Below are 13,842 nucleotides of genomic sequence, written 5' to 3'. Positions count from 1 at the left end.
GAGGAAATCAAAGTGCAATTCATGGCATTTTACACACAACTTTACACGGCTGGATCGTGCCCCCGCGTGAGGTTCTCAATCAATCCTTTGACACCCTTCAGCTCATTTGGCTTGGTAACCCTCACCAGGAATTCCTTGATGAGCCCTTCTCCAAAGAAGAAATCCTTGCCGCGATCAGTGACATGCCCAGTGACAAGGCCAGTCTCCTATAAGTCCTTTGCACCCCTTCTGGTCCCGCACTTAGCTGCCATGTTCAATGAATCCTATGAGAACGGTCAATTTCCCCCCCTCGCTCCGTGAGGCTCTACTTACTCTACTCCTAAAACCGGACAAACCCCTGAGCTGCAAGACTCCTATCGCCCCTTGTCACTAATTAATATGGACAATAAAATCTGCGCCAAGCTACTCGCCTTCGCCCCCTCATGCCGCTCATTGCCCGCCCGGACCAGTCTGGACTCACAATCTCGGACCATCTTCTCTGTCATCCATCAAATTAACCCAGTGCTCCTGGCAGTTGCCGCCATGCTTGACGCCACTAAAGCCTTCGATACCTTAGAGTGGGCCCTTCCTCTTCTATCTCCTCCCCGCTTGGGCTTTAGCCCGGTCTTCACATGTAAAATATTACTTCTCTATACCCTTCCCACTGCCCGCCTCCGGATTAACGGTCAAATATCCAAGCCCATCTCTATCAAGCGTGGTACCAGCGTGGTACCAGGTAGGGGTGCCCGCTGTCACCCATGCTTTTTGCCACCGCAATGGAACCCCTTGCAGCTAGACTTCGACAGCACCACACCCAGAGAGGCCTCGGCTTTGCGACTCGCGCTCTAGTAGTCTCCAAGTACGTGGACGACGTTACTCTTGATGTCCGCAATCCTCAGGAGAACCTCAGCCCACTGATTTGTGAGGTGATACGGTTTGGGGGCTACTCCGGCATCCAGGTTAACAGGAATAAGTCTGTGCTTTTCCCCCTCACTGATGCCACAGTGCCTTTCACTCCGGATTTCCCCTTCATGTGGGCCTCGGGTCCCACTAGATACTTAGGCATCTGGCTGAGTAGGGACGTAAACGAACTTTGGAGAGCTAACTTTGGACACGCAGTGGACTGGTTTGAGTCCAAGATTCCCCTCTGGAACCGGTTGCCTTTGTCTCTGGCCGGTCGCATAGCCATCGCCAAGATGGTGATGCTCCCAAAGTTTTTATACTTATTTGTCAATATTCCCATCCCCCTCACTGCCCTCTTTTTTTCCCGCAAAGTCCGCTCTTTGCTCATTGCTCTGGTCTGGGCCGGTCGACAGCCCAGGATCGCATATAATATTCTCACCCTCCCGATGTCGTATGGCGGCCTTAGTGCCCTCGATTTTAAACTTTATGCCCTTAGCGCCCGGCCAGAGTTCTTCATTTTTGGCTCCAACTCACTCCTTTTTGGCTGCATGTCGCGGTGGAGGCTGGCCTTGCTGCCCCGTGGCCGCTCAGGACCGCCTTATTCGCCCCGGCGAGCCTTCCATGCACTGAGATTGATGCGGTGAAGACCTTGCGCTGGGCCTGGGATGGGCTCCATAAACTTTCCAGCTGTGATATGCTTTCCGCGAATACTGTGCCTGTTTCTCATCATTCGGCTTTCACTCCCCTCCAGACTTCTGGGATGGTTAAACATGCCACCCGCTTGGGGCTTTCCACAGTGTTGGACCTCTACCCTGGGGACACATTCTTCTCACTCGCTGCTGACTCCGGCCCCATGGACACTCTGCTTTACTATCATCTCAGGGCTATCTGCAGGGAGCTTCACTCCTCGTTCCCCCAGTCCCCTCCCTCAATGGCCACTCTTGACTTCCTTTACACGTCGGCCTCATCCCGGAAACTAGTCACTAAAACCCTCACACTGGCAGCATCTCCCATTTCCACTGACCGGGCGTGCGTGGCGTGGGGTGAGGACCTGGCTGTTGAAATCTCTCAAGTTGACTGGCTCTATTGTTGCAATCAGATTAAATGCCTATCCCCCCAACTACCGTCTACGCCTGATCTACTTTAAGTATCTACATAGGCTCTACCGGACTCCTGCCCAGTTGCACAAGATGGGACTTATCCCCAAAGATAGATGCCAGTGCTGCTCTGCTCCTGTGGCAGACTTTTCCCATATGCGTGGTCTGCGCCCCTATTTCTGACATCACCTCGTCGCTGGTCCAGCCCGATCCTCTGCCTCTTAGGCTTCGTTAAATTTTGCCCAGGTGCCTCCCGCCAGTTGACTGCCAAGCTTCTTGTCCTCGCACGGCGTAGGGTCTCCATGTGCTGGGGTCGCAGGCATGCACCTAAGGTCGCCCTTAGGCTCGAAGATGCATCGCGCTGTCAGACACTCCGTCCAAATTTTGAGACCTCATGCCAGCCAAATCCCGCACCATTGACATATGGGGTCCACTTGTGTCTTACCTCTTAAGTCGCAACTCTCAGCGCCCTGCCACCTCCCCTGCACTCCTGGCTGGCGCCCCACCCGCGGCGACCGCCGGTGATGGTCAATGAGTACTTGCTCCCCGATCACACTACCTTCTGCTCCATTAGCCTCTCTCCCCTACTCAAGGTGCCTCTTTCCGTGGTTCACTCTACTACCCTAGTGCTCCCACAATATATTTTCTCTGTATTGATTTCATGTGTTACGTGTTCGAGGAAACCTTTGCTGCAATATACTGTATGCCTGTATATAATGTCTTGATACGGTGCAATCTTGTAACCTTGCTGTGCAATTTTGTTCAACAAAGGTGTTCAAAAAATTAAAAAATATAAAACAGAAGATATATGAGCCATGCCTCCTACATGGGTGCCAGACCCTTCATCCAGAGAAGGGCCACTGCCCTCTTACTCATAATAAGAGCGGTGCCACCAGGCGTCTTGCTGGCTTCTGCAATTTGGCGACATATCCCAACATAGCGCCATCGGAGGTGTTAGGGCCCTGGTAACTGATGATCTGGCCGATTTCTGCCAGAACATCTGCCCAGTAATTAGTAATGTATTGCACTCCCACACAAAATTAAGAAAATTGGCATGTGGTGGTGACGGCAAGTGAGTGGCCTGGTGCTGTCCACACGGTGTAATTTTGTAGGGTTACAATGCAGTCTGAGTAAGAACTTAAAGAGTAAGAGTTTATATTTATGATTCATGGAGATCGTTTCCTGCTGGGCGCAGCAATAGGTCAATATCCGTGTCAGACGGCAGCTGACAACACTCCGTGAGGCCCCGAGAAATTGACATAAGGTGACCTGAATGAGGGCAATTTGTATTGCGCTACTAAAACCCGAAGGTTTCAAGGCGCCTACCAAAACAGAAGAAAAGGGCAGGGCACAACTATAGGTATGTCCGCACAAAGAGATGGGTTTTAAGAGCATTCCTAAAAAGCTGAAGAGTAGGAAGGGACCTTTAAAGCGAAGCCGGTATACAAACCATTGGCTATTTTAGGTCCTCCTGAACATGGTGTCCAATACGGGTGCTTTGACGGAGTGTGTGTAGCCCTGATGAATTTGCCTAAATTATCGTGGCAATGAAACATGTTGGTATTTGAATAGGTATGCTTGAATGGCAACCTGTTCATTTAAATTTGATAGGAACACCTAGTAAAAAATAATAAAGGATTGTTCTGTGGGTGCTCTTGTCAATTTTAAACATCACTTTGAGTTACCTCGTGGGATGTGACCCTTTTCACTTCACTTGATTCTTACAATATTTCTTTGTTTGGACACTTCTTTCTTTCTTTTCTCTTTTCTTTTGACAAAATGACCACAGATGATGATAAAAGTGAGCACAACTGGTGAGTACGAACCAGCTTTTCCATTGGTGGTGCACACGTGAGGGGTCATTTTGTCTTTCACAATTTTTTTTACACGGGTGGTTATTGCGAGGTTTACACTAAGTAATCTGGAGAAACCCTTTTGTTCCCGTTTGTGGAGGATTGCCTATTGCAAAAAAGTAATTTTTTTTTTTTAAAAGAAAGGCAAAGGTACGTGAAGTGATTCCCCTTAAACAATTATAAGGAAAAAAGGTAGTATAACTCAGCTAAAGGCCGATGCTCACGCACGTAAGCTAAAAATTGAAAATAGCCTTGGAGACCTAGTCTTTTTGATATTGATGCAATTTCCGTGTACCCCACAAGTCACCCAGGTCCTCCCTCCCCTTTTATCATTGCTGGAACTCGACCCAGAGTGTACACATTCAGTGTGAGTTTGTAAATGTGCGAGACGCACACAGGTGTGAGTGTAAAGTCAAGGAGGTGCTCAAAGGTGGGGGAGTGACCAATTCGGTCAGCACAGGAACTCCGGGAAGTACACCTTGAACGTGTGGCAAAGTCTATGACAGGATTCATCCTAAACCAGTGGCGCTGGAGAATCAGAGAACAGCTCTCACTGAGTATTATCAGGGGGCAGCCAGTGTCCCTGAATGAGATCTATAGCAGTCCATGAAACCTGTGGTGATATGACTGAATGGGTTGGAGGCAGGGGCGGCTGGTGTTAATGGGCACAATGGGCGTTGCCCTGCCACCCTTAGGGGAGAGGCAAGAAAAGAATTACAAAACGCCAAGCAGCTGAAACAAATTTCCTACTTGCTTGCTGCTCTCATATTTATAATAGGGGAGCTCTAAGGAACTTTGCAGAGGTACGGTCCTGCTGCACATGCCTGCTGGGCGAGGGATTCTTCGACCAGCAGGTACAAGCTACAGCACTGACATCATGGCAGAGAGCGTGCCGACTTTCAATGCTGTGAATAAGGGTTCTTTTTGGGCGCTTACACAATGGCCCTGGGAGGAGTTCACAGAACTCCATTCATTTCAATGGCAGGGGGAGTGTCAGGCTGCTAGGCCGACGTAGCATTGCCACTCTAAGTCACCGAGTTGTAGACACTAAGGGTGCAATTAAAAAAAGAATTAGAGCAAGGTAAAAGATTTATGACCATGGATTCTTGCAGTAGTGTGTTTGATTGTATGCGATCAGTGTGGCGGGTTTTGAACTATGTGGGGCCTACCTATTGTTCAACTATCATGTGTGTTTTAAGTTCCACTTCGTAAAATCCTAAATGGTGAAAACAATTAAATATGGTGCAGTGCTTGTTGTTCTCCACTGCCAAAGGAAATCCGATCACTCGGAATATAAAATCAGTAGAGAATGAAACTGGATTTAAAGCGTCTTTGTTGTTTGCAAATTAAATCAAAGAAAATGTTCTTGTATTTTACTAGTTTGAATCAAACTAGTAAAATGCAGAAACATTTTCTTTGATTTGATTTGCAAAGAGCTTCATGTTTGAATACGAAGTTGTACGCACACGTGTATTCAAAAATAAGGTGTGACTTGCTCAGTCTACGCACTTTGAAGCCAATGAGGGCATTCCTAAATAAAATTATTTTGATGATTTTAATTCCAACGCTTCTTCTGCAACTTACATGATCATTAGACATACTGTGCGTGGCCAAGTGAAACAGTATCATCACAAACTATTTTAATCTGGCCGCACACTTGCATACTCAGCGTGTGTACTTTATGGTTTCTGGTCAATTTCAAGTCTGCACTTTCAAAATTGCTTTATGAACTGTCATGCTTTGTAACCTTGCCTTTATAATGCACCATTTGCCCACTCTTTTTTTAAAACAAATTCTCGGGGTTCGAAACCCCCCTAACTCCCCTTATAACAGCTGTGCTCACTCGCTCTGTTCCCCAATGATGCCCCACTCCAAAACTTTCACGCGTCACCACTTTCAAATGTAACCAGCCACCACTGGTTAGAGGTTGAAGGGACCTCAGATGCTTCACTATGCTCACAGTGTCACCTCATAAAGGGTTTGGGAATTGGGATGCACTTGGCCAGAAACCAGAACTGTAATGGCTCTGTTGCAGACACCTGATCTACAGAACAGCCTACTGCACTGCACAAGTAAGCAAGGACTGGTCTATCTTGGAGAGAATAGATTAATAAAGCGGAAAAATGTTCTTCTGGTGGTCAAAAGCGATCTGAACAATATCCAGTTTCTAGCGTCCCCTGGCTTCCCCATGAAGCTCATGGTGAGTCACTGGTTTAAGTAAGTACTAATAACTAGGGAGTGGATAGGCAAAGAGAGACATAGGATGGGTTTGGTAGACTCCGGTCCTTGGGGGGACAGCCTACTGTAAAGGTTTGAAGGGATATAATAAGGTTTCTTGTTTTAGTTTTTTCCTTACAGTAGACTCCTAGATCAACCTCACTTTCCTGCTAGCACCAAAGGCCTTGATTGCAATAAGCAAAAGGGGCGGACCACCGCTCTCAGAGCTGAAGACTAGAATGCACAAGATGGGATAGAAACTTCTGTACCAGCATCCACGGTATCTACACCGGCATCGACCAAGAATCTCTATGTACTCCACTTCCCTTGCTAGAGTCAGGACTAAAAACCTGTGGAACTTTGACAAAGACCTCCAGGAGGGTCTGCCTGGACTCTGCTTTGAAGGAGAGAGCTTGCTGATTTCAGATGGGACCTTGGTGGTGCATGAAGGATGCATGTGCTGCTCAGAGGGTGCAAGACTGTGAAGGAGCTAAGGCAAGCGTAGCTGAGGACGTTCAATGCAGGGAAGGATCTATACTGCGCTGCAAGGGTAAAGTCCAGGAGCCAAAAGTGTCCCTGCTGTGTCAATGCACTGTGTACCCAAGTGGACAAATGGTAAAGAGGAACTTGAGCCTGGCCGAGTCATCACGTGCCAATAAGCTGAGAGGCTCTAAGAGAAAGCCGGACCACAGTCTGCTGTCCCCACAAAGGAAGTGATAGTGCCAAAGGAGAACCACATCTACTGATGAGAGACCATAACCAGGAAGTAAGGAATCGATGTTGCTAGTGTGGCGGGAAACTAACTTGTTTGGGTTGTGGGTTTCGTGTCTAGGCTGAGGAAGAACCAAAGAAGCAGGATTTGCCTCGCCCTAATCATTGCGATTCTATTGTTTACCTATTACACTGCACCGGCTCCATAACAGCCAATCGGAACGACCGAGGCAAAGTCACTGCCTCCAGCTAAGTTTAGTTTACTAACTGCTAGCTGACTCAGTGATGATAAGATGAGGTCGGAGAATGCCTGTCACAACTGTACTAAATTCAGGTTGCAAAGTTTAGGACTTGAAGTTACAGTAGAGTTTAGTTTACCGACTGCTAGTAAATTAATTTTAGTTTTGGCTGCAGTGAATGGAGGTATGAGAGGATGTCGCACATGGTGAGTGATTGACATTGTGCAGTGCTGGTTTTATTTGTTATGAAGAATGACATGTTCCTAAATGGGCTTAAGAGAAACCCAAAGTTTAATGATGAAGAGGCAATGCACACCATGTAGCGCTTTACTTTCCTATTGAACGCCAAAAAGACCACATATCCAGCCTGCACTGCCACAAACAAATGAACAAAAGGTACTGTGCAACCCAAGGGATACAAACGAGGGGGTTGGGAGGAATAAAGTCCAAATCTTGAGGGAGGGAAATAATCACAAGTGCTGACCCTCAACCCAGCCAGCCTAACCCAGAGACTTATCGCACCCCCAACACCCCAGCAAAGGAGAACTATTGAGACTAATTGGGAACTGTGCAAGAAGTACCAAAGAGGTTGTCCCGTTGGGCAGTTTAGATGTGTTCCCATGATCATTTAAAGTTATCAGTAGCATAGGAAAGTGCTTCTTTTTGACATGGTCACCCCCACTTTCTGCCTGGTATTCGATGCAATTTTGACAGAAAGTGCACTGTGTTCGTGCTATCCAGATCCCCAGAGCTCTTTCCCTAAAACTGTACAATGGTTCCCCCAATTGGCAATATTATTTGGCACCCCTATAGGTCCATAGTAAATTGTACCCCAGGTACCTAGGGCATGGGTACTATAACGGGTCCCTAAGGACTGAACCATGTATTGTGCCACCCTAAGGGACCCCTCACCAAACTCATGCAGACTGCCATTGCAGGGTACATGTCTTGATGTAGACAAAAGTGAAAACACAACATGGCACAAATCCCTGTGTGCCTTGCCTACATACAGTGCCTGCAATATAGGTAAATCTCCCCTACAGCAGGCTTTACAGCCCTAGGACAGGGTGCACTATACTACATGTGTGGACATATCTGCCTGGGCAGAAATGCATCTATGCTGGCCAGCTCAATTACTGCCAGTGCACGTGACCAGGGAAACCATTTAAGTACATGTGCTGGACACTGGTAAAAACAGGTTCCCCAGCTACAGGATGGCTTCACTGAAACCAAAGATGTTTGGTATCGACATCTTGTATTAACCCCTCCCATGCTCCACGGTTGAGCTGTGCTCATGACGAGAGGAGCTCGTCATGACCGCCATGGCTCTCACATGCGGGGATAATTCCCCTGCTGTGTTGAACGTTCCACGAAAACGGCTGTGGTCATGACGAGCTCAGCTCGTCATGAGCACAGCTCCACCATTCTGCATGACGAGCTGAGCTCGTCATGAGCACCGGGGCGCTGCGCGCCCTCCCCTCCCCCCAGCACAGCGGGGGAATTACCCCCACGGCGAAGGGGTTAATAAACCCTCACTGATTCCAGTAATGGGTTTATTAATACATGCACCCAGAGGGCACTTTAGAGGAGCCCCATGAAAACATACCAACTACTAGTGTGCTGGCTGACTGACTGGTTCATACCAGCCTGCCACCACAGACCAGTTTCTGACCCCAGGAGTGAGGGCCCATGCTTTCAGGAGGTCAGGAACAAAGCCTTCTCCGGGAGAAGGTGTTTTAAACCCCCTCTAGCAGGATGACCTGCACATTAGCAATCCAAGGCACGGAGTTTAAAAGAGCCCTCGCCTTTGGTGTGCAAATTTGGCTTCCCTCAGAGGTGAAGGGCTGCCACAACCCCCTTGACCAGGGCCCATCTGGCACCTGGCCATGTGGAACAATTTGAAGTCAGAGAGGCGTGTTCACCCTCAAGCTAGTTCCACCCCTAAGGTGGGCTACCTGATGTGGACACGAAAATTAAACGTCTGCCATCTTGGTGATGGTAGAATTGGGAACTTAGGGACAGGGTTATGACCACATCCCACCAGAAGTGGTCATATAAAGGGCGTAGTGACCCCAGGGTAAGTAGCCCATTGGCTACTACCCTACATTCCCCTAACTCTAGTATTTAGGGGAGCCCCTAGCACCAGGAAATCAGATCCTGCCAACCTGAAAGAAGAAGACAGTTTGTGCAAAACGCTTATGATGTAGGCCCGGTGACCGCTTTGCATATTTGGCGAACAACAAAATGTCTGTACAATGTACGTTTCCATTGTTCCATCTGTACAGCTGGGAGTGATGGATATTGCAAATCATTTACAGGAAGAATAATGGATGAAGATGTTGTTTTCTATACTTTAGCTACCAGACTTACGAGATCTAGCTGTACAGGAGTGCAGGGCATTATGCTTGGCACAGGAAGTCTGGCCAACTCACGCTCAATAATGATTGCATCCATCTTGACAGGGAAACTAATAATATTTGTGAGACCTTGCTACTTGGTTTGTGTTGAAACTTTAAGCGAAAAGTGGCACTGAGTCTTAGAGCGAGGCTCCAGAGCGGCCCAGCACTGGATCTTTGGGTTTTGCACTTTCAGTCATATGGAACACAGGAAAAAAGAGCTTGGAGAAATGTTAGATATCAGCTGATTGTAAAATAAAATCCAAGACTGGAAAACACACAAATGTGTCAAGAATACCCAGCAGCTATTTAGCGCTAGGGGGAGCTGATCAGCCTCGAGGGAGAGCGAGTGTCTGACTTGCATGACCCAAACAGTCTTCTAAAAGCACAATCTTACGTTAGGGATATATGCAGCGAGACATGTTTGTTAGGCCTTGGAAACACAAGATGGAAGGCACCCATGTAAAACTTTGAGGGCACCTCAGAGTGGGCACTAGCCACACTGGCACCTAAAGTTGGACAATGGTGTTAGGTCAGGTGGCACCTCAACATGGGCCAGCTGTTAAACAATCCTGGTACTCTGGTACTCTAGCATTGCTCTTGGCAGAATGTCCCTTGTTCTAGTCTGACATCCAGCTACAAAATCCACCCCAGTGTGAATGGTTTGTCCAGACAAATTATACTTGAGGAACTGTGTAAAAAAAGAGCTCCATACTCTTTACTTCTGAGAAACTAAGTCCACAGAAACCCCAGAATAGAACGAAGAGTCTCCTCACCTGCATGATATGTTCATAAGAGTTCTGAGTCATAGGTATGACCCATGAAACCAGTGATTAATTTATAGAAAAAAATAAGTGCTGGGTCGCTCATCAGGAGGCAGCTTGCACCAGCCAATTTCTCCTGTTAGCGCCTCCTAAAACAGAACCAACCATGAAAGTGGGAAGAGGATGTGGCATAATGGTCAGAGCTGCAAATGTTGGGGGCTGGGGAAATCAGGTTTGAGTCTCTGTGTTGGCTTAACATCCTGTGGTTCTGGGGAAATCACTTAATCTCCCCATTAAGTGATAATTAAGTGCCGGGCTGAGCACCAGAAACCACCAGCTCAAATTGAGCACTGCCTGTCACACAAGTGCATACAGTGACTCACTTGAGGCTTTCCAATCATAGCCTCTAAGCATTCAGATTTTCAAGATTCACAATCCCAGAATCTGGTACTTGCAGGATAAGTGGGAACCTGAGAATTTATGAGGGGACATTAGGAGATAGAATCAAGGCTGCAAAGGTAGCAACAAGCGATCAACAAATTGGAATGTTTGCATAACTGTGCAAGCTGTGCCCAATTGTGACTGATTCCAATAAGTGGTGATGAGGGACTGAAGGACTGAAGCTAGTGGTGTGTAAGGTTGAGTGTACGAATATGCCTTGTAGAGGTTATGTGAATTGTATTGTAATTCCTATTTGTAAAGCGCTAACATATCACCCATAACCCCTTGGCTGTGGCGGCAATTCCGCCGCAGCGCTAGGGGGGAGGAGGGGCCGCGCGGCGCTCCCGTACTCGTGACGGAACTGCTCCGTCATGTGCCTCGGGTGGGCTGTGCTTGTGACGGAGCGGTTCCGTCATGGCCCCGCCCGCTCAATAGAACTCGCCGCGCCTGGGGCATGACGGAACCGCTCTGTCACCAGCACAGCCCACCCGAGGCTCGTGACGGAGCGGTTCCGTCACGAGCATGGGAGGGGTTAAAGGTTTTAAGGCGTTGAGGGCTGTCGGGGAAATTGAGTGAGCTATTGCCCAGAGTCACATGATGCTGAGCCAACGGGGATTGAAGCGTGATACCCTGTGCTCCGGAATCAGTTACTCTGACTGCTGCGCCACACCTCCAGAACTAATTTTGGGTTGCATAAACCAGGCCTTGTTCCCCTTTGTCCCAGGTCAACCTAATAGTCTGTGGGGGAACAGGAGGACACAGAAGGGGTCTCTGAGACACATGGGTGCCGGATATTAAAACCATCAGCACCTAACCATTCAGCTTCAGCTCTTTGACACTGCCCCTCCACTGTAGAGCAGCCGTTTTTAGTTCTAAGAAGCACAGAAGCATTATGCAATGTGTTCCACTGTCACTTGCAAATGTTTTATTCTCTATAGACTACAGATTGACAGCCCCACCTGAAGTTCAACTTTCTTGAACTTAGCAATCAGGCACACAGTTATACAGTGTTCCAAAAACGTGCAGGGTACAAACCTTTTGAATGCTTTCATCTACAAGTCCACCGAGGATGTAAACTTTTCGTGGATCAATATCTTCAAGGGCTTAAAATTAAAAAAAAAAGCAGGAAACAATTAGTAAGTCATCTACAGTACACCCATCAAAGCACTGCATAGTCTAGCAAGTAACATCACAGTGACTTGAAGGCTTCGACTACAACAATTTTTTTGTAAAGATTTCTCTTGAAAGCTATCTTTTTTAAGGTTTTTCTTGAAATGCCAAGCCGGAGGATGTCGCTCTGTCCTCACAGGGATTTGTTAATTCTTAGCATGCAGGAGAGAACTTAAGCAGACAGGAAGAAAAGACAGACAAACAGAGAAAAGAAAAGGCAACGGGTATGGCACATAGAGCGGCCATAACAGCACCTTAACTGCTGCGAGTAGCACAAGAAACAGAAAGGAGCATAACCCATCACCAAGTAGCTTGCAGAGTAGGCCTATCAAGTTTCTTCTTGGTGAAATACAGTTTTGAGCAAACATAGACCAGACAGAACAGGACTTGATGAGCCACACAGTATTCTCAAGATTCAGAAAGCATTTTAATCTCTCCGTTGTACAGCAAACTTGCAAAGGGAACCAGGAACCTCTATGGCCAACTCTGACAGGGAAGTGCCAGTTTTATGGTGTTAGTTTTAGTTGTGAATTTTACACAGAAAATCTATTAATCTTGTCAGTGAAAAAAACTAAAAATACACATCTGGAACCGAGGCCTGTTCGCTTCATCATCATATCTATCAATAGATTTCTGGTGAGTTAATGACTTAACATAACATATTGAATAACTGTCAGCGAACTCTTGCAGGTTTACAAAACCACCTCTTGATAACTTAAAATGCGTGAGCAGAAAGGGTATAATTGTATATATTTATATATGTATGTCTATATATTTATTCAGAATCTGATCTGTTAATGGAGGAAGTCTCTGGTGGAACCTGGGAAGGCCAGCAGTATGCAGGGAAGGCGCCGCTCATACAGAAATGTGGCAGAGAATCTTCATAAGCATGGCGGCCAGCTTGCCTCTGGAGACATGGACACTAGTGCTGATTCATCGGGTGAGTGGCTTCCTGGTTCGTTCCTGCTTCACTGCGTACCATCGTCTCAAGATCACCTAACAGTATGGACCAATGGGTCTTTTGGTGGGGCAGCTGACCACCAGGGAGGCTTGTACCCCCAGGATGTTTGGGCCAGTGGTGCGGCCCGGAGCTCAATTGGGCTTGTCTGTGCGTTTTTTGGGTTTGGGGGAGGTGGGGGTATTTAGCCAGACATTTTGTCTGCTGTGTCACCATTTTAGTGAGGTGACATGGCAGCCGGTCCGAATTCTGGGTGGAGGCAGTTTCTTTTTGTCTCTAAAGGCAGTTTTTTGCAGGCTATTCAGTGCAGTGAGGACTGGCCTAACCCTGCATAGAAGAAGCCATGCGCCTGCTGGCTGAAGCAGGGCGCTTGGACCCCAACCAACAGATTCTGTGGCCGAGTCCATCACATGATGGATGATTTTGCTGCTTGGGAGAGCAGAATCCGATCCTCCCAGTGACCCGTTGCTTGGTCCCACTTGTCTTCTAGATCTTGTTGCAACGGCCTCTCTCAGCCTGGCGTTGGAGATGAGAAATATGCAGGAGGCCATTGTCCCCAGCAGAGATGCCACTTGTCGGAGTGCTGGGCAATCTGTCTGAAGCAGAGCCTTGCACTTCTGCTGCATTGAAGAAATTCTCTCCTCCGAAGGAAACGCTCTTCCTTTGTTTGAATCCAGAGTCAGTCCCAAATAATAGATCATCTGGGTGGGCTGTTGTACAGACTTCTCCATGTTGACATGAAGACCCAGTCTGTAGTAGACATAGCAGACCTGGAAATCGTTCCTTACTTTTTGAGGAGATGGCCCTTTGAGGAGTCAATCGTCTAAGTAAGGGTAGACGAACAGACTTCTTCTGTGTAGGGCGGCCGCCACCACTGCCATGCACTTGGTAAAGACTTGTGGGGCAGATTTCAGTCCGAAGGGTAAGACCTTGTACTATAGTGTTTGTTGCTGACTACAAACCGCAGATACTTGCGATGACTGGGAGTAATAGGTATATGGAAGTACGCATCTTGGAGGTCCAACAAACACATCCAATCTCCTGCTTGCAGATGTGGACATATTTGATGAAGGGCCAACATGCGAAACTTCTCCTTCACGATGACTCTGTTCAG

General features: G+C 47.5%; 1 protein-coding gene across 2 annotated transcripts in view; it reads right to left on the bottom strand.

Moving 5' to 3' along the window:
• TRMT10B (tRNA methyltransferase 10B) overlaps positions 1–13,842 on the bottom strand; it is a 235,137-nt gene that overhangs the window by 73,994 nt on the left and 147,301 nt on the right. For both annotated transcript variants that reach the window (XM_078676311.1, XM_078676312.1), the window contains one exon: positions 11,636–11,703. In XM_078676311.1, coding sequence (XP_078532437.1) covers positions 11,636–11,703 — 68 coding nt within the window. The remainder of the gene's footprint in view (positions 1–11,635; positions 11,704–13,842) is intronic.

The sequence above is a fragment of the Lissotriton helveticus genome, chromosome 2_1 (genome assembly GCF_964261635.1).
Source record: "Lissotriton helveticus chromosome 2_1, aLisHel1.1, whole genome shotgun sequence".
NCBI lineage: Eukaryota > Metazoa > Chordata > Amphibia > Caudata > Salamandridae > Lissotriton > Lissotriton helveticus.
The sequence above is the reverse complement of the archived record's forward strand: the minus strand, read 5'-3'. Positions and strand labels throughout refer to the sequence as shown.